Source organism: Gouania willdenowi, chromosome 17 (genome assembly GCF_900634775.1).
Source record: "Gouania willdenowi chromosome 17, fGouWil2.1, whole genome shotgun sequence".
In the NCBI taxonomy this organism is placed as follows: Eukaryota; Metazoa; Chordata; class Actinopteri; order Blenniiformes; family Gobiesocidae; genus Gouania; species Gouania willdenowi.
In genome coordinates, this window is record NC_041060.1 from 23,589,471 (window position 1) to 23,610,869 (window position 21,399).

The 21,399-nt window shown below is 39.5% G+C and overlaps 2 protein-coding genes across 3 annotated transcripts in view; one reads left to right on the top strand and one right to left on the bottom strand.

Moving 5' to 3' along the window:
* sntg1 (syntrophin, gamma 1) overlaps window positions 1–11,856 on the bottom strand; it is a 34,242-nt gene extending 22,386 nt beyond the window's left edge. For both annotated transcript variants that reach the window (XM_028472360.1, XM_028472358.1), the window contains exon 1: window positions 11,592–11,856. The gene's annotated coding sequence lies outside the window, so the exon portion shown is untranslated. The remainder of the gene's footprint in view (window positions 1–11,591) is intronic.
* Window positions 11,857–15,927: 4,071 nt separating this feature from the next.
* snai2 (snail family zinc finger 2) lies at window positions 15,928–18,850 on the top strand. Its single transcript, XM_028473041.1, has 3 exons — window positions 15,928–16,384; window positions 16,456–16,959; window positions 18,287–18,850. The coding sequence occupies exons 1-3, from the start codon at window positions 16,306–16,308 to the stop codon at window positions 18,466–18,468; spliced, it is 765 nt and encodes a 254-aa protein (XP_028328842.1). The 5' UTR covers window positions 15,928–16,305; the 3' UTR covers window positions 18,469–18,850.
* The last annotated feature ends 2,549 nt before the right edge of the window (window positions 18,851–21,399 follow it).

The window sequence follows — 21,399 nt, forward strand, 5'->3', positions numbered from 1 at the left end:
TGTTGGTCATTTAAAGCTGCACAAAGAACGATAAGTTCTGTATGAAAGCTAAAAATATAACCAAAACTTTTCAAATCAAAGTCAGTTTTATAGGTCATCAATATTAAGAATGTATATGATGTTTTAACTTGCTGTCAGATGAGTTTTTCTAGCCAGGGAAACATTATATTGTGTTCTCTTCAGCACATCAGATTCCATTTACAAAAACTGCCATTTTACTTTGCAGCATACAGCAGTTGTTCTGTTTACTTCTGCCTCGTTTGAGCCGTTTTTGTATATTTATTTATTCAAAACAAAGCTGAACAAACGCTGAAGACACGAAATAACAAAAGAAACATAGTTATTGAAGCAGCAGTTGAGCATTAATTTCTGTGTGGTGTGGGGAAGGTAAAATAGGTTTTCTGACCTAAAGTGCTGTTTGACAGCATGGTGAAGCAGTGAAAACATTATTGAACATTATAGCGTACACTAAAACTAACTTTGATTTGATTTAGTTTGTCTCTTTTTAAATCGCCTTTCACAAATTCAGTTCTCCTCTAAGCGTGGTGCTCGGCCCACTGATGGAATATGGAGACATGACATGTGGAATGCTACACACGTTCAATTTAATGCACTTTTCTTTCTTTACAATAAACATCATTCACGAAACAGAACCACACACACTAGCCTACATGTAGCTGAATTTTGACCACTGTATTTGTATTTTACACTGGGTTTATGAACTTATTCATTATGAGATCATAACGTTAACTATAAATAACTAACAAATATACTACCATTATTTGTGATAGTCCGTTAAATTTAATATGTAATTTGCCAGGATTTACGTTGGGGCAGTTTTTATATTATTAATATTTGTGATAAAAAATATAATCTAATAATCATTTTTAATATTAATTAACAAAAATTTTTAATAATGTTTATCTAATGTGAAGAATTTTAACATGTGAAAAGAACACGAGAAATGATAAATAAATAAATAAATATAGATGATCAAAGCATACATGGTCTGTGTAAATATTAATCTGTTATTAAAAGGACTCGAAACTCAAATGGTTGGACTTGGGACTTGACTCAGGACTTCAGGGTAAGGACTTGAGACTTACTTATGACCTGCAAAACAATGACTCGGTCCCACCTCTGCTATGCTGTATCCCTAGCTCTACCTTCAGCACAGAACATTTTATTCTGACTTTTATGTTGTTTTTATTGATGATTGTGTCTGTTTGGCTTGAATTTTTGAAGTGCAGTTGAATGTTGTTGGGAGGGGCATTTGCAATTTTATTGTACTTGAGCAATGACAATAAATGATTCTATTCTATTCTATTCTATTCCATTCCATTCCATTCCATTCCATTCTATTCTATTCTATTCTATTATGTCATGTTTCCATAGAAATAAATGGACGATCTTCCCTGTGTGAAACCAAAAACTCTCCCTTTTGCAGCTGTGTCGGTGCCACCGGAGGCGGACGTGACATAGTGAAAGTGAAGTACGTACATAAAAGGATTAGAGGCTCAGCATATTGCCGAGGGCGCGTCCATGTGGGAACAATCTCAACCTGAACATAACCCAAAACAGTACAGAATCAGCTCTGCACAGGCTTCACAGACTCAAACTGTGCAGAGAACGCAGCCTCTCGGTGAAATAAATACCTGCTGTTACCACAGTTGTACATGATACTGGATGGCTCTTATTTCGATCACATGCCATATGTTTAAACATAACAATAAATGATAATTTAAAAAACAACAACCACTGACTATGTTAACCCTCCTATTACCCTCAAATAATACTAACATGTTTTACCCAAGAAAATTGTTGATCAAGTTTTTGTGTCAGGTACCATCAGGCCAAACCTTTAAATTAGAATAAATTTATCTGTGGTGATGATATCACACATACTGTACACACACAGTGTCATGTATCAATTCTGAACCCACAGGTGTGGGGATGTCAGGTCACACATGGGTCGGCTTGGGGTAAAATTGACTCCAGAGGAACACCAATATGTGTTCAGCACATTGATAAAATATCATCATGATCATTTTATGCTTCATCTATTGTACCCACCAACTTTGGAAAAGTCATGAAATATGAAGAAGAAAAAATAAAGTCAACTTAATAATAATAATAAATAAAGTCAACAATGACAAATATTGAAAGATATTTTATTTGTTAGTTGTAAATCAACCGGATACAGAAGTAATACAATTCAAATCTACTTTAATTTAATTTAAAGAGCCACAAACACAACAAAGTCATTCATCAAATCATGTAATAAGGGCCTTTAGTGAGTTGGTTTTTTAAATACAATAAAACTGACAAAATACTGTAAATTGGTTGCTGATGCACATTTTTGACGGATTTAAATTATTTTTCACTGTTTTTTTTTTATTTACAAACCCGAACCCTTATTTCTACTTTTCATGTATTTATTGTCACTTTTTGTTTGAATTTCTCTTAGGTTGAAAGTTAGAGGTCGTGTGATTGTTGTGGTTAAGGGTGTCATGGTTACGGGTGTTGGCGTTGGATTATTCTGATCACTGCTTTGATGTCATTGACATATCTGACTTTTATAATTAGTAACGGAAAGTACTCAGATTACTGTAACTGAGTTGATTTTATGGCAAGTATATTTCTTAATCAGTCATTTTACTTGTACTTAAGTATGTTTTAAAAAGAAGTAATTCATTACATTTCTACACACAACTTTTACTGAGTAAATTATTATTATTATTATTATTATTATTATTATTATTATTATTATTATTATTCTTAGACGCACCATATCTGACCAGCCGTACTTGATGCCTAAACAAAAATATCCGAGCCCGAAGAAAAATAGAGGGAACTTATAATATTAAAAAGCAAAGAACTTCAACCATTTGACCATTTCTCATGGCACTTTCTTTCACTGCGTCAAAACACAGAACAGCTGAAGGAGGAGAGAACCTCCAGAATGATGAAAATTAATACAGTGCTCGACTGGTTGCCTTTCTATAAACACAGAGCGAATATATATATGTAAATTAAAATTTATATGTATATATATATATATATATATATATATATATATATATATATATATATACATATATATAAAGGCAGCTTTACCTTAATAGTCCGAATTGGTGTTTTAGGATTCGTGGTCCAGTCTCTGTCCGAGGGGCAGACCACCGTGGGGCAGACTCGGAAGTCCCATTCCATAAAAAAAAACTGGCTTTGGGGTTTTAAGTGCGTCCACTGGTCCACGTCAGAAGCCCCCCAGAGTAGAAGATGGATCCTGTTCATGATCGCCAATTTGTCACGGCAAATTTGCGGTTGACCTCATTTGGAGACATGATTTATTGCTCTGGTTGAGTGATGGAGTCCAGGCGAGGCATTGATGATTTTATAAAAAAAGGTTTATTATAAAACTAAATAAAAAAGAGTACAAAGATGGACAAAATTAGTGACCGCCCGGGCGGATGTCCGATGATCGAGTGGCCCACAGTTCTAACTCATCACGTATATTCCCCCTCAGTCCCCCTCCCTCCCCCCCCCCCAGGAGATAAAGAGGACAGAGGAGGTGAAAGAAGAGAGTGAAAAGAGACAGTCTCTTCTTTAGGTCAAAACAACCAGTTCTCTGGTATCTCCTGATTGTCGTGAGTGTTGGAGGTGTGTGCGTGTATGGTGTTTGTGTGTATGAATGGATGTGTATTGGGTGTGTATGTGTGACTATGTGCGTGTGTGTAGGCATGTGACTGTGTGATGCCTCCATGTCTGAGGGATAAGATGTGTTTTGGGAAGCTGACCTCGAGAAGAGAGCAGAAAACATGAGACAGCAGAAATGAAAAGTCTCAACTTAAAGCCTTAAAAAGAATAAGGTCTATGAGTAAATATGTTAATAAACATAACTAGCAATTTTGCCCTGACACACGTCAATCACGGCAGAGAGCTTCCTGGAGGCGTGGCTTCTCCAGCTCAGTGCTGCGTCAAATTCATCATCAAAGTGGGAACGCGTCATCAAATTGTAGCGAGGTGTTTGGGCTCACCCTGCAGTAAGAAAGGAGCAAATCACCCTCTAACGAACGATTGAGGGAATCAATGAAAAAAACACTTTGGGCCTGTGTATGAAGCCTAAATAACACTTTATGATGTTTAAAGCACAGTAAAGTTGATTTAGCGTAAGATGGGCCATTTAATTTCTTGTGCTGCCATGATGAGTGCCTCTGTGCTCTGGTAGAGTAATATAATAATCTGTTTGCAGGCGAGCTGTGGACGACACTTTCAGGTCAGCTGTGATGAATGTAGAGAGCGACTCCTCTCCCTCCCTCTCTCTCTGTGTGTGTGTGTGTGTGTGTCCTCTGCTTACCTGAGCAGCTCCATGCCATCAGGTTATCAGACTTCATGCAGACCTAATGTTTCCTTTCAACGTGAATAAGCTGATGAGTTACTGCTGCTCCTGTGCGTCTGCAACATAATGAATGCGGCGCTTTGGCCTTCGGCTCCACAGCAAATGCATCCGTAAGTCGTCACTTTAGTCATGCGGTCGCGTCATTTCACATTTTTTCCCCAGACTCATATGAAGGACTTAAAATATGCTTTGCTCCACTTTAAAATAGCTCAGATGCTGTGAGAATAGCACAGACATGTTGGAGAACTCAGTAAAAGAAGGATCATCACTAAACAGGTCTGTCTTCCTCTGCTTTGTGGCCTCCAGTGTTCCCTGTTTAGCCTTTTATACCTGAGTTGAACAATTACAGTTCCTCCAGCATGCTGTGTCTATATTTGTCCCACTGTCCATCTATTCTGCACTCCCAGTCATAATAACAAGCCAACAAAAAACGCTCGTAAATCATGTAGATGAATCAGTTTAAACAGCCAGAAACCAGCCTTTAATGTCCCAGTTGAAATGCAAGCACGCACTGACCCAAACTGGAACTCCATGTAGTTAATGTGAACACGTGATATTTGGTTGGTCAGCCATAAAAGGGCTAGTACACGTACATTTTAGTGCACAACAGCTTGGACATTATTCATGACTTAAGTGCATAGCTGGATGGATGGATCTCCTTCTCTCACCCTCTCAGGGTGGTATGTTTGTGATCATCATCATCATCATCATCTTCATCATCATCATCATCAGCCTCTGAGCTGTTCTACTAGCACTGCACACTTCTGCACAAAAACAATGGCTAAACCACAGGTTTCATTCAAATAAAAGCTTCCCTATGGAGGTGAGAACAGGCTTAGAGGGATACCAGCCCATAACATTAACGCTCTTTAGATGATCAGTCTAAAGCTGAATAATAAGTCTCTTACTAATTTGTCTCAGCAATGACTTTGGAGTCATTTATGTCAACTTTTAGCATCAAATGCTTTCACATATTATGTTGTCATCATCACGTCAGGACTGTTCTTTGTATTTTACGCTCCCATTGAGAGTCTTGAAATAACATTTCAATCTGACATTTTAGTGCTTAGTTATACGTCTTCTAGTTCCTTGGTTGTTGTGATGTTATTGCTAAATAAGTCCCGGAAAGGTGGACATATTTTGACTTTGCCTTTACCAGGGAAAAAAAATGGGAATGAATGATGGTGGGAGCAGCATTTGGATGCCACTATCAGCCATCGTGCTACAGATCCACGCAAGCCTTCCAGCTGAAGGAAAGACACCTTAAAACGGACGACTAGGGCTTAAATAGGAACCACTGAACGCCTTTAACCTCATAAAACCAGTTGGAGTTGCATGAATGGACTAACCAGAAACTAAGGTGACTAGTTATCTGCTTGTTGAATGTTTTCTGTTGCACTTTTTGATCATGTAAAGCACATTGAGTTGCCTTGTGTATGAAATGTTCTCTACAAATAAACTTGCCTTGCCTTGTTCCTCGTCTTTTTGAAGGGGTTTAATCTGCCAGTAGGAGGGAGCGTTGCCTCTGCTTTAGTAGGCATAAACAGTGTTGTTTTGCTAAACCACAGTGGTAGAAGATGTCTGAGTTGTTCACAGGGGGACCGTTTGGATACATTGTTGTAACTACAGGAAAGCCTCCTAACCAAAAACCATCAGCTACAAAACAGCGTCACGGTTTGGCTTCAGTAAATAGGGACTTAGATGTTTAGGTTGGGTTGAAAAAAAATGTGTCCTGCAGCAAATCAGAGAAAGGCTAGACGTAGACTACAGCATGTAGAATCTTGATAAAAAAGCTAAAACCTTAAAGTCATTGATGGAACAAAACTCATTCTGTGTAATTTATTGTTAAATATGAGCAACACTCAGAACAAGTGCCCTACATGGTGTTTCAGTTCAACTAGTGATCAAGTTAGCTAGTGACTGAGAGTGCTATTTGATTGGCAGGGTTCGGTGCTGGTGTAAGTTGCTGAACCAATTCTAAACTGGTCGGAGTGTTCAGAATGAGATACAGGTGTGGTTCTAAACCCATAAATATGTGGTTTAACACTGCATACCTCTGCGTCCTTGATGGGTCTTTGACAAGCATTTACAATGACATGTGCTCATATGTTTTCAAGCTGTCGTTATTTTTAGAATTTTGTACAAACTGTGTTTTAAATTTAAAAAAAAAAAAAACCTAATTCAGGATATCAGCTTTGTGTTCATCTAACAGGTCTAGGTTTGAAAATTTGTCAAACGTGCTGCTAATGTACGGGCAGAGATGTCCAGAAGCGTAGGCGGAGGGCAGAAGCGCTTACTACTCTCTTTCTGGCCGCCTCCTACTTTTAAAGCTGCAGTTCGTAGAATCCTCTCTCCGCTCCGTTTTGAAACCAAAAACAAAACTGAACCTCCCTTACCGGTATATTTTCTGAACGCTCTTAGCAACTTTTTTCTCAATATAGACTAGTGACAAATGAATGGACTTTATCTTGTGCTATTGGAGATTTTTCTGGTGTTTTAGAGACTCTAACATGAACGCACGTATCTTTGTAGTTACTGTCCTGACCAACGCTGCCGTCAGCTCGTCCCCGCCAGACAGCTCACAGCTCACAGCTTCCAGACTAATTAATTCACCTTAAATAAGCTTATCTTGGTTTACATGCATCTGTTATCACTGTGTGTGTGTGGGGGCGGACCCTGCACAGTTACGGGGATCCATGAGGACGCAAAGCGATCCGTTCCTCCTCAGTATGTTTGTGGCTTTAAACTGTTGCTTCTCCACCTCGGTCTAATTTTTTCCTCTTGATTTGATGTGTAACTTTTGTGTCTAACGCTATTATGGAGACTTTTGCTGGGACGTCCGTCATTAGACTTTTACTACCGAGGGTACCTGAACGCCCCTCGACTTCAGTCAAGCAGCCAATAGTAACGCCAAAAACCGCTCATGGAGCACACGTGTTTGTAAAAAGATCTCTGATTGGCTGACGCTTCTGGATTTATGAATGTCATTTTACAGAGCTAGTAGAAGGAGAATGGCTTCACTGTCTACTCAGAACACTTTGATTAAAATAAAAGACGTAAAGCTTTAAACATGTTAAAAATGATTCCTTTCCCCTCTAGCACTGAAAGAATATATGTAATATTACGTGAATATCTGTAAAAGTCAGGTTTTTCTATTGGCTCAATTCTTTGTCATCATTATCATGGATACCAGATTTCAACCTGTAAATGCATCATGTAAACAAAAACTAGGTGAGAAAATACATCATGCTAAGAAAAGTGCTACAAAATAGACAGAAGAAAAGCCACAATTACATTAATATAATGCACCAAAAGCCACCATGTAGCATCATTTTTGCTAAATTTTCCGGGGGAGGCATGCCCACTGACCCCCCTCGGTGTTGCGCGTCATCAGTGTTGAGTGTTGCAAAATTATTTTAATCACCATGCAAAAGAAAAAAGGTTGTAAAAACAGATAACAGGAAGTACATGTTGGCTGCATTGGAGGGGCCTATAAGTGCATGATAGCAACAGTTTGAAGTAATGCTGAACGATTAACCTTAATCACATCAATATTAAGGTTTTCACTACTGCGATAACCTAACCTCAAATGCTGAGGTTTTTTCTTCCGTCTCCATCATTTTAGCGATATATATGTTCATCAATCAGAATAACCGAGAACCGACTTCCTGGGCTGCTGGCCAATCAGAGAGTTACAGGACACAAGCTTGTACTGTATGCGCTGCAGCGAGTCTCTGAATGCACTAACAACTGCACTAGGGTCCTATAAAATCCACGTTAGCAGAATCGCGGACGGAATCACGGCGTCAACCAATGAAAACGTAATCTACTGTTGAACGCGAAAATGGACAGAATGTGGATGAAACGGCGTCATTGTCAGGAAAAAGATATTTCTTTATGTGGAAATGTTTCTAGGGAGCGCTCATTAGATGTACCGCCCTCCCCCCTCCCGTCCTGGCCGCTTCAAACACCGCCTAAACCACCCGAAACACCGTCTAAACTGCCAAAAAACACTACGCAAAGCATCACTCCTAAATACAGAGCCGACCAGTGCCCGCTTAACTTTACTGTGCCTGTGAAGCTCCATCCGTTCCTCATGAAGCGCTGCTGCACTCCGTGAAAACATGAGTCAGCTTTAATCAGCTTCACCAGCTCAGAGTGTTTAAACAACATCTCATCACAGCGACAGAAGATCCGTGGACAAAGTTGCGTGTTGTTTTGGACGAGACCATCGATGCCAGGGATTGTAGTGTCTGAAACATTGTAGGCTAATGATACAGTAACTTCTGATGCTGTAAATTATTTTGGCTCCTAGTGGTGAAAAAACTGATGCATCCTTGTGTCCATTTAGTTTTGTTTAATCATTACGGTCTGGAATGATGTCATCACGATCATTTAAATTGGGTGACATTTATGCTGTTCTCATACATACAGTATTTATAGGACATATAAATAATTAAAAAGGAGCAGTCAGAATAATCCATGTCAGTACAACTTATATCTACCTTTTAATTGTATCTTACTCATTATTTTAAATTAGATTTTTATTTTTGACATGCATTTTTGTTTAATTACAGTTTTATTTTTTTTTATAAGTATTTATTTTGTTTCCTCACAGGAGTTAAAAACTGATATTCTCTGAAAAAATGGATTAATATTTCTAAAAAAAATACTTAATTTTGAAAAATTTATGTGGAAAACATGGATCTTGGAAAAAATAAAACAGAATTTGGAAAAAAATAAAACACATATGCATTTTTGGAAAGTATAAATTGTAAATCGAATCGCAATCACAATATCTGTCAGAAAAATCGCAATTAGATTTTTTTGTCAAAATCGTGCAGCTCTAGTTTGAAGCTAAGGTAAAAATGTTACATTTCAGAGGTGTGAGGAAAGACTAGGTTTACTCCAGGGGTCACCAACCTTTATAAAATGGTGAGATACTTCAAAGTTAGTGAATAATCCGAAAGGCTACAGGTTTGATATATATTTTTTAAATACTAAATTTTCACGATTTTACTTTAAATAAATGGTCAAATAAAAAGGAAAAATAGAAATACCTTGAAACGGTAGGAAATGTTTCAATGCAATTGTTTCATTTTCAATCTGTCAATCATGTAACCGTTTGCACAATTCAGAAATGTTTACATATTTACAAAAATCTCCTTTGTATTTTTTTAAAAACATGTTATCACAATCTTCACCTTCCACACGTACATTTATCCCAATGTTTCAATGAATATAAACATTTAAGAATTGTTTATTGAATACAAAAACTGAATCCATCACACACCTGTCAACTTTTGGATTTGAAAATAAGGGAAATTTTCTGTCGCCCACTAACCAGCGTCCCACCTGACCAACCAAGCTCCACTCTCGCTTTTATTTTAAGATAGGTGTACAAGAAATCTAAAATAGCCACTTATCAAACACTTACTAAATACAATGATGTGATTATAATCTGGTAGGCCGACCTTTATTAACATTGAAATACTAGGGCTGGGCAATATGGACCAAAACTTATATCTCAATATATTTTCTCAAAATGGTGATATAAATAGATATAAATCTATTAAATAAAGTCTGACCAGAAAGACAATTCTGGGTTAAATTTGCTGATGCTTTACATGTTGTTCTGAGAAGTAAAATCAGCGACTCCTAAAACTAGTATTTTGATACATAATAAGCTATTATATATATATATATATATATGAAATATTATAGTTTTCTATATCGCCAGAATAGAAAACTTGATACATCTTGAATATCGATATATCGCCCAGCTCTAATTCCTAAATTATAAAACAGCCTAAATAAAAACATAAATGTGTATATGAAGCTCATGTGTTTATTTAATATACTTACAGTTTATATACATGTCAACACGTTGCATATTTACTGTTAATTTCACATTGTTTGTCTTTAAGTTAGACATTAACATTTTATTTTCATTATATACTTTTTTTTTAATTTCTCATACTCACTCATGTGGTTCTCTGGTATTCACTAATGACTTATTAGACACATTTGTTGCAGAATTTACATCCTTTAACACTTTTTTAAATAAGTGTTTATTTGTGGAGCTTGTGATTGGCTGATTTTTCATGGTGACTTACGTTGTTCCTTCCGCTCTGATAAATGCTAAAATCTCAGTTATTAATCTAACAGAACGTGTAACTGTGTCACATCCTGCTGCTCTTTGGGAAGATAAACTCTCTGTCACATTTTTACAACATATTTACACCAGTTCTTTGTTTTTTCACCAGAACGTCTTCATTCATCATCTCTTTTCTGACTTGTTTCCGGGTTTGTTGTTCAGTTTAGTAAGGCATCTTTTAATTATTATTACATTAAAATACGGGGTATTTACGGGAAAATACTAATACGGGAAGATGGCGGGACAGAGGGGTAAAATATGGGAGTTTCCCGGCCAAAACGGGATACTTGACAGGTGTGATCTATCACCTGTGTATATTTATCTTTGTGAGTTTGAAGTCTAGTAAATAAATCAGATTTTGGACCAAGCTCATTGGCATGCTCCAGTTACAACAGGCCTGAGGGCACCACTTGTGGTCCATGCGGGCTTCCTGGTGCCCATGGACATCATGTTGGTGACCCCTGGTCTACATCGACACTGCAGCAGTGCATGGAAGCTTACAGACAGTTTTAATAAAGTTTAATAAAGATCCGGGCCGCTTCTGGGCTCAAGTATGGCCGCATGTGGCCTGCAGGCCTCCATTTGAATGTGTGTGCGTGTGTGTGTGTGTGTGTGTGCGTGCGTGCGTGCGTGCGTGCGTGCGTGTGTGTGTGTGTGTGTGTGCGTGTGTGTAGTCATATTTACAAATCAACAGATATGAAGGTGATGAAGATGAACAAGAACACTTTCCTACAGTGAAGCACCAAAGGGCAAAGGCCACAGGTGAAACTGTGACATCAGCACCTCAGACAGAGACATTTCTATGTACTGTAGGCCTGTAGCATAACAGCAGGAACCGTTAATGTGACACCATGAGCTCCATCACTGCAGCTGCTACAGGATGTAGGTCCACGCTCAGCGGTGGAGGTGGAGAAGATCTCTGATGATGATGATGGTGATGATGATGATGATGATGATGATGATGATGATGATGATGATGATGATGATGATGGACTACCCGGACCACAAGCCGCACGTGACTGTTTGAAAGCCTACCTGATAACAGGTGAAGACGCACTTAAATCGCCCGCTTTCTACGCCGTCGTTAATCCGCAGGAACCGCAGCCCGTCCCGCAGGATGCAGCGTCGCCCGCCGCATCCGCATCCCAACGGCACGGCGGGCCGGTAACTACCCAGAGGAGCCGCCACCGGCGGAGAGAGGCCACGGTGTCACCAGGTCAGTCCATTTTTACCGGGAGGAGGCTCGCTTTTAGCCACCGCGGTCACCGACGACGTCCGTCACTGCTCAGCTTCCTCCGCTCTCCCCCTCCTCCTCCTCCTCCTCCTCCTCCACCTCATCCACCTCATCCTCCACCTCATCCTCATCATCCTCCTCATCCCTCCCTCTCCCTATTTCTGTTTTTTTTTTTATGAGAGAAGGAGGCACCAGATTGTTCTATTCTTTTGGTTTCTTTATTATACATGAGTCAAAAAGAAGCCCAGTTATACACACACACACACACACACACACACACACACACACACACACACACACACACGAATATGTAAATATAATTATTTAATATTTGATTAATTAGTTAAATACAGCTGCACATTGAAAACGGTTTCATTATCTTTATAATTAATCTTGGGTTAATTAATAAGTGATTATAGGCTCATCTAATCTTCATGGAAATAAAATGTAGCCAAATCACATGGTTTACAATTATGTACAATTTATCTCATTACTTCATCAAATCTAAAATTAAATTATTGTATCATCATCATCATCATCATCATCATCATCATCATAATAATAATAATAATAATAATAATGAATTGGATTTATACAGCACGTTTTATTTGGAGGAGACTCAAAGCGCGTAACAGAAACCATTAATCATTCACACGAGTCACTCACCTCAATCATGCAGGTGGTAAGTTACAATGTAGCTACAGTTGCTCTGGGCCAACGGCTCATCTGACCACCACCAACAGTCATGCACAATTCATGCCCATTCATACGAGGCAATGTAGGTAAAGTGCCTTGCGCATAGACACATCGACAATGATTCGGATAGAGCGGGATTCAAACCCCCAACCCTTTGGTTATTGGATGACGCCCTCTACCACTGAACCACGGTTTCCCCTTATATATACCTCCTCTTCCTTCTGCTCCTCTGCCTAAAATTAATAAGAATGTCCTTATCCATTTTAATGAGAAGGGGAAGGGGCAAGAATGGTCTTTTCCACCATTTCAGACACAATTTCAACTCAAAATTGTCCAGGGGTTAAAGGAGGCAAAAGGAGAAATGCTTCAAAGGCAAATATATTTTATTGATGCTTGGAATAAAAGTACAAAATAAAGCTGTTGTAATCCGTGTATCATTCATTTTTGAAATTCAAGCTCTTTTGCTTCGGTACAGAAAACGAAAGACAAAAAAACAAACACCTTTATTTGTTTTCTCCATCACCGATTTGCCAAAGTACGTGACCCGGAAGTGTACTCTCATCCGACGCTAACAGCCATGCTAACGGCAGTGCGGCATGACAAGATTGCTGCTTCTAACTGTGCATCCGAAACGTGTCCTCCTCACGGACATTTCGAAGGATTTAGAGACTCCTAAGTGTTTCAGAGCTAAAGATATCGCGGAATGTGTAACGCTTCACTTCCGGGTCACATACTTTGTCAAATCGGTAATGGAGAAAACAAATAAAGGTGTTCGTTTTCTGTTTTTTGTTTTCTGTACCGAAGCAAAAGAGCTTGAATTTGAAAAAGAAGGCGTTTTCCGTTTTTTCACTTTGGTTTTGGAAACAAATATCAAATAATGAGTGTTTTTTTTTGGTTTTTCATGTTATTGCTACATAATGAAAAACAAATGAACGAACGATACATGGATTTGTTGTACTCCTCTTATTTAGGTATAAGGATCCCAGATGTTTTTTTTCTAAAAGCTCCTTTGGGGCATCACAAGGCGTTCCCAGGCCAGTACAGAGGTATGGTCTCTCTATTGTGTTTGGTCTGCTCCAGGGTGATGTCCTCTCAGCTGGACACGCACAGGACTCCTCCTGAGGAAGCTCCTGACCACAGGATTCAACCATAGATCGACCTGCAGTAAACAGCTATAGCTTCTCCTTCTGGATTAGCTCTTGACAGACTGTTCCATCCTACCCTCACGCCTGAATAAACAGAGTCCAGGAACAAAACACTCATGGGAAAAGACAAGGAAAGAAACCATCTGGAAATGACAAAACGTTCAAGTCAAACCAAGACAATAAAGACACCATGGCAAACACTTGAGGTAAGATTATCAGGGAGAAGAGATTCCCTGGAATCACTGGCGATTACAAGACAAAATCTTATATGTATTGGTATCATTTCAGTGCATGGCGGGTGGCCACATGACGCTTATTATTAATATTAACGTTACCACTAGGAACAAGTGTATCATAGTGTATCGTGTTTTTTCTGCAGTCTGTGCTTTCTCCTCGCCCTCCGAGGGCTCTCTTTTCTGTTTCAGGTGTCTTGATGTTGGAGCTGGCAACTGGGACACTCGGATGGACTGATCAATGGTTTGCAGCTCAACCAGTCTGGAACACTCGGATGGACTGATCAATGGTTTGCAGCTCAACTAGTCTGGAACACTCAGATGGACTGATCAATGGTTCGCAGCTCAACTAGTCTGGAACACTCGGATGGACTACCTTTCTATCCTATTCTGTTGGCCCTTCTGTTCAATAACCCCATTCAAAGTGGATGGCTGCCACCTCTGAACCTGGTTCCGCTGGAGATTTTTTCTTCCTACTGTCGCTAAATGCTTGTTCAATTGGATTTTGTTGGGGGTTTTTTTCTTACTATGGACTTTATATTTTGTTAAGCACACTGAGATGACTTTGTTGTAATAAATAAATAAATAAAGTTGAGTTGAGTAGTCTTTGTCACATTGTTATATCATCTTGGTTTGTCAGTCTTGTTTGTCTCCGATTGTCTTTTTTCTTCATCTGGTTTGTGTTGTCTCTGTTCTATTTGACAAATATATGATGTTTACTCCATCACTGACAGCATCCACCTGCTGCAGGTTCTTCTGCTACTGGACTGAGAAACAAATCTCTCTCTCTCTCTCTCTCTCTCTGCTCAGACCGCAGTCACAGGAGTTCATTCATTCATCATCAGCAGCAGACACAGCTCCAAGATAAGAGGAGCTGCACTCATTTACCTCCAAGCGAGGTCCACACGTCAGGATCGCTCACATCAGCTGACTCAGCCTTCACACACTACTTATACGCCTGCGTCAGCACACCGAGGCCATATCTGGCACCTCAGTGTAACCTTTCAGGGAAACATCTGGGTCCCTTCAGCGTCTCCTCACAGCAAGAAGAATGGTAAGAGAAGAAGAATGAAGATGAAAATGATGGAGTTAAGGGTGATGAAAACAATGAGGAATATCACAAAATAGAGGAAGATGAAAGTGAAGACGAAGGATAAACAGGACAACATGATGGAGATAATGATGGAATGAGGGCGATGAGGTGGATAATGAAGAGATGATGAAATTGATGGTGGCAAAGATTAAAAAACATGATAATGAAAACATGGTGATGATGAAGGTAATATTGGTAACTGGCTCTTGATTCGTCACGGCTGGAGTGGAAACGAAAAGACCAGTAGGAGGCGCAACCACCTCAGGTAGTCTCAGGACTTTAAAAAGTGTACTCCTACAGTCTGAGCCTGAGCTTCTGATTGGTCATAACTAGGCTGTACCCCACCAACAGGAGGCGACATTGTCTGAGGGCAGACCAGTTGGACAGTTTTTTTAAGGACGTTTTTTGTTCAGTAGAAAGCGTGTAACGGTGGTTAAGGTCAGTGAAGGTGATGAAGATGACGGTGCAGATAATGAATATGATGATAACAGTCATGATGATAATGATTATGATAATTATGAAGAAGATGAGGATTATTTATGATGAAAGTGATGATGATGATAATGATGATGACATAACGGTGATGAAGATGACAGTGATGGATGAAGAATCTCTTGTTAAAGATGAGAATGTGAAGAGAATCATAAAGGTGATATTAATTGTGATGATGATAACTATTGTTAATGATGATGTCGAAAGAAGAAGAAGATGATGAAGATGATGATGATGTAAATTCGTTTTTTAAACTTGTCTAAGTTTCATTGTCGCTCAAACTTTTTGATTAAAACTTCTTGATGACACTATTCAATAGAAACACATGAGGTTTCTTGAAGCGGGTCTGATCCTGTTTAACATTACCCAGTATAAACAACCGTTCTCCAAGCAGAGAAGTCTGTGCTCCAGTTAAATCACTGGCACCTGCACGCCCCCGGCCCATGTGGCGCTCTGATTGGCCGAATGGGAGTTTTCGGACTTGAACTGGTCTGTGTGTCGGCCAGGCTCCTCCCTGCACCTGATAGGATATTTACGCTCCGTCTGCAGGAGAACATCAGAAGCATGAGTCTCTGCTGGAGCTGACGCCATCGTCTTTACGCACAGGGACCACGGAGTTGTTTCTTTACGCACGGTTTTGCATCTTTACACAAAGGGCTAACGGATTTTTGTTTTCAAGCGCAGGGCCAGCAGTTCGTCGTTTTTACTCACTGGGCGCACAGATTTTCAGTTTTACGCACGGGGACCGTGGGATTTCACCGTTACGCACAGGACGCACTGCTGTCTTTGCGCACAGGGCTCTTGCTCCGTGCCTATCTGCTCAGTTTGGAGAAAGTTGTGCCAAAGAGACTCCAACATGCCTCGCTCATTCCTGGTGAAGAAGCACATAAATTCTTCCAAGAAGCCAAATTACAGCGAGCTGGAGAGCCCCGAAGGTAAGTCCTCAGAGGAGAGGATCCTGCAGTCAGTCTGTGCGTCTTTCTCACTCCTCTCTCCCTTCTCACAGTGCTCATCACCCCGCACATTCTAAGAGGTATCCCGCTGCCCGTTTACCCTCAGCCGGAGGTCCTTAGCCCCATCACGGTGTGGACCACCAGCGCGCTCCCGTTCTCTCCGTTACCCAGCGACCTTTCCCCCATCTCTGGGTACCCATCTTCGCTTTCCGACTCCTCCAAGGACCACAGCGGCTCGGAGAGCCCGAGGAGCGACGAGGAGGAGCAGCTACTGCCCAAACTGACGGAGACGCACGGAATAGAAGCGGAAAAGTTCCCGTGCGCGCTGTGCGCCAAGGCCTACTCCACCTACACCGGACTGCTCAAGCATCAGCAGCTGCACTGCGACGCGCAGAGCAGAAAGTCCTTCAGCTGCAAGTACTGCGACAAGGAGTACGTGAGCCTGGGAGCTCTGAAGATGCACATCAGGACTCACACGCTGCCCTGCGTCTGCAAGATCTGCGGCAAGGCCTTCTCCAGACCCTGGCTGCTGCAGGGCCACATTCGGACACACACTGGTGAGTCTGGCACACAGTTTCCAAGTGTTGACTGAAAGGCCAAAAACAAGAGGAAACAAGGTCCAACATTTTATAAGTGAAATGTACAAATAATGAGGTGCAGAAGCGTTGAGAGTTCTGCAAAGCTGCCACTGATGTTACATTTAACAACACCAACGTGTTGTTAAAGGTGTTCAAAGCTACTGTGTATACTTCACTACAGTCAGTTCTTCCAATACTGTGAGAATTCACTGTGCTTTAATGTTTAACCAACACTATTCAGTGTTTAATTTACACCAGTGTCAGAGTAGAGAATTTAATGGTGAAGTGAGTTTAACACTGGAGGTGTAATTTACACCAACACTGTCTCACTCTAATTACTCCTTAATGTGTCACTATGCATTGTGTGTTATAATATCAGATATTTTTAGAGGCTGCTTTGACCTTAAAGCCGATAATCAACTGGAGGCCTGCGGGCCAAATTTGGGCCAAATTTGGCCCAACTTTTACCAACAAAAGTCTGAGCATTTCTTTCTCAAAAAAGTGCACTATGCAGCAGCTTTGGTCATGGCAATGCTGCATGTTTTGTTAAAGTGAGAAAAATACACCTTAAAGCAGTTTAAGCCCTAAAACTTGATTGTTGCTGGTGCCGCTGCACTTTATGGGCAAAAGTATTCGGCCACATGAGTTTCACCAACAGTCATTAGTTATAAATCCATTATTAGGGAGTTGGTTTGTCTGCAGGTTTATCAGCTTCCACTCTTTTTTGGAGGCTTTCTGTCAGATGTTGGAGTGTTTCATCCATTTAGTAGAGCATTAGCTAGGTCAGGCACTGATGTTGGACAAGATGGCCTGGTTCCAGTTCATCCTAAATGTGCTAGATGGGGTTGAGGTCCATGTCTTTGTGCTCTGGGTCACATTTACATGTTGTAAAAACAAAGGGACATCCCCAAACTGTTCCCACACAGCTGGGAGCATAAATAGTAAAGAAATCAAACTGCAAACACTTGAGTGAAATAAAGCCTGTTATTAGAGCTGATTAATAAACTCAATCAAACAGTATGTGCTTTATAATATAATTGTAAAGCTCTTTAAATAGATCTACTTCCTGTTTGAGGGTAAACATCATTACTTCTTCACAAAGGTCTTAAGGTTAAGTTGTGTTTTTTTCTGTTTACATCTGAGTAAAACTAGGTTATTGAGTTTTTCCTTGGCCACAAGTTTGAACGTCGCTGCTAAATGTCATGGAACACCTTGGAGGCTTTTATATTTGAGTGGTTGCTTCAGCTGAATCTCGGTGCAGCTCAGTCTTTGTGTTTCTCACACGGTTTTTCTTTCTTCTCTGCAGGAGAAAAGCCTTTTTCCTGCCCTCACTGCAACCGGGCATTCGCAGACCGCTCCAACCTGCGGGCGCACCTTCAGACGCACTCGGATGTGAAAAAGTACCAATGCAAAAGCTGCTCCAAGACCTTCTCTCGGATGTCTCTTCTGCACAAACATGAGGAATCTGGCTGTTGTGCAGCACACTGAACTGCAGTGACCTCCCCCCCGCCCCGGCACCATCAGGGGGCGCTGTCACAAACACAGACTGCTTTAAAGGGAATAATGCAGCCATTGGACGCTAAGACTCTTTCAAACCTTTGCACACGTGTAGAAATCAAGTGCCTCACCTTTTTCTCCTCCACAGTCACACCTGAATGTTCCTGTGACTGACATGATTGTAACCTGAAAACTGTGACGCTGAATGAATTTGCTTTTTTTTTTTTAATGACACTTTTATAAAATAAAGTTTGGTAACTTTTTTTTAAAGTATTTTGACATGTCGAGACATATTTACAGTCAAACTCAAGAAAAAAAGTTTTTTTTATGCAAAAAATAAAAATTTATTTAAACTGACAAGCCAGCTCACATTTTGTACAGTTGTGCAAAATAAACACACTATTAAGCGAAAATACACAACAAAGCACAACAAAAAAAAAAACAAACAAACAAAAAAATATTATTTATATTCATTTTATTCCAGATATAATTTTGATTTTGTTGTACTGACAAATTAAGATTTTAGGATTTTTTTATTTATTTATTTTTTGTACATTTTAATTTAGTTTTAGGGATGTGTTTAAATTTTATCTTCTATATTTTATAATTTTGTTAAATGTTCTTTGACAGATTTAAATTTCTATGTTTTTCATATATTCTTTTATAATTTAGAATTAATTTTATCACTGGATTTCTTTTTGAATTATTTTTGGTGACAGATTTAATTGCAGCAGGTTGGGTTCTGTCTTAAAAAGATTGCATATTTGGTTCATTCAATATTGGATATCATTTACCATGAGACAAACTGCGTGTCAGAATAAAACATGGGCTGTATTCGAAATCACATACTAATGTACTACTCATACTAAATCAGAAGTCAAAATGAGTATGTAGTGCCGTCACATTAGATAGTATGGAAGGATTGAGTATGCAAGTATACTATATCACCTTGCACTATATATACGATACATGTGCGAGGTGGGCACACTAGTCATACCCAACCTCCCCATGATGCATTGTGAGTGGAACGTAAAATCATCTCGGGTCCGGCTTCAAGCTAAAAGTCAAACGTCCCCTTTTCAAAACAAAAGCATCTCTTCTTGTCTTCCATTCATTTTTAATGCTTTTGTTATTAGGGCTCTTGTTTTGAAGTTAACCGGAACTTTTGTCAGTAGTCATCTCAGAAATGTCGGCATGAAATGTGTTTCCGTGAGTTTTATGGATCAAATGACCACATGTTGATATTCTACTTGGTCACTTTCTCGAGATAGTTAGCCTCAGTGTGCTTCAGGTTTTTGTCATTGTAGGTTCGAAATGCATCTTGGGAAACTTGGAAGTATACTTCAGTGGGAAGGGCCACCATACTAATCATACTTGTATATACTAATCATACTATTAGTAAATAGTAGAGAGTGTATATACTCATTTAGTTTGTAGCGTATAGTACGTTTGTATGCGATTTTGAACGCAGCCATGTTCTCTGTAAGCAGGAGAGCCCTCTAGTGGCGGTGCTGGATGTGACAGGAGCAATGATGAAGTAAATTATTTCATCATCTCTGTCACAAAAGCAGTGAAAATACTGTGTAATTTATAAATAACAAACCATAAGCAGTTTCTCCACCTTTTAAGCAAACGTTGGTCACACACCATATTGAAGTGACAACGTTAAGTTTGATCCTGAACATTTAAGTATTTAAATTAAAGAATATGTTTGGAATGTTGTGTCTGTGATAGAGCAGAGTTGGCATGTTCTTGTTCTAAGGTAATGTGAGTGTTGGGAACAGTGGGAGCGTCTCAGGATCCGAGGGTGAGGACGACACAGGAACAACATCTGACGAGAATCTAAGACGCTTTCTTCTGAACTTCCCATGTCTGGACTTGTAATGTTGGGTTGTCGTCAGAATGGAGATGTTGTGCACACTTGTTTGGAAACCTTTGACAGATCCTGGGTTTGTGTTGGTTTCCTGTGGCTCTGATGGTGTTTGAGAGACTCGCCTTCACTGAAGTATAGTTTCACATTGAAGCTGATGTCAGCATGTAGCAGTTCAAACAGTTTTCACTGTGCACAGGAGGGCAAGTTTAGTGTTCAAGTACAAAGTGGGGACTTTTGAAGGTGTGCTTCGGCATCTGGAGCAGATTGTTTGAAGTTTTGAGCTCAGTAATGTTGAATTAGGTTGAGATGTGAGAAATTTAGAGGTAAACTTGGATAAACTTTGTTGTTGTGTTGCATAAATCCTTCCTGCTGTGTGTCGGTGAGCGTAGTAATACACAGACATCAGAAACATCGTTTCCATTAAAGTTCTTCTGAGTTTTTTTGGGTTTTCAGTAGGAATTACTTGGATTTTGGCAGCCGAGCATTCAACACAACGTCACGTTTGGATCCTTCAGGTGTGATACATAATTTGCAGCAAAAGTATCTGACTGTGAACATTGGTTTTAATGTTATATCACTTTGAAGGAAGTATTATTCAAAGTGATTTACCAGTATGCCTACACTTACTGGAAATGCTACAAACTCATACCAAGAACTGGTGAACATGTGTGGTACAAACATTATATTAATAAATTAGATTTATAATCCCACATGTTTCTCAGGGTTTTGTGGTGAATTTAAGAGCAGATGTGTAAAAAGCACTGATACTTGATTTAAATTGTACTTTAGTACGAGTAAAAAGTAGTTCAATTAATCTTTATAAAATAAAAGGTTTGTCAAAATGCACAATCCTTTATTAAATAAATTAACATAAATGAATCTAATTCAAAATATATATATTTATATAAGTATAGTTACATTTATGAACTGTAAAAGAAAATAACCTCCATTCAATGCTGTTTTGGCGCTCTGCGTTACGTTTAATCTGGTTGGTCGGCTATGATGTGATGCATTTGATTGTTGTCTGGTCATTTCATTTTTCTGTAGTT

What these genes read in the sequence shown, in the direction of transcription:
- snai2 (XM_028473041.1), top strand. Translation starts at nt 16,306, where the DNA reads ATGCCTCGCTCATTCCTGGTGAAGAAGCACATAAATTCTTCCAAGAAG. An exon ending in CGAGCTGGAGAGCCCCGAAG is followed by an intron (nt 16,385 to 16,455) that starts GTAAGTCCTCAG and finishes CCCTTCTCACAG; the next exon opens with TGCTCATCACCCCGCACATT. An exon ending in CCACATTCGGACACACACTG is followed by an intron (nt 16,960 to 18,286) that starts GTGAGTCTGGCA and finishes TCTTCTCTGCAG; the next exon opens with GAGAAAAGCCTTTTTCCTGC.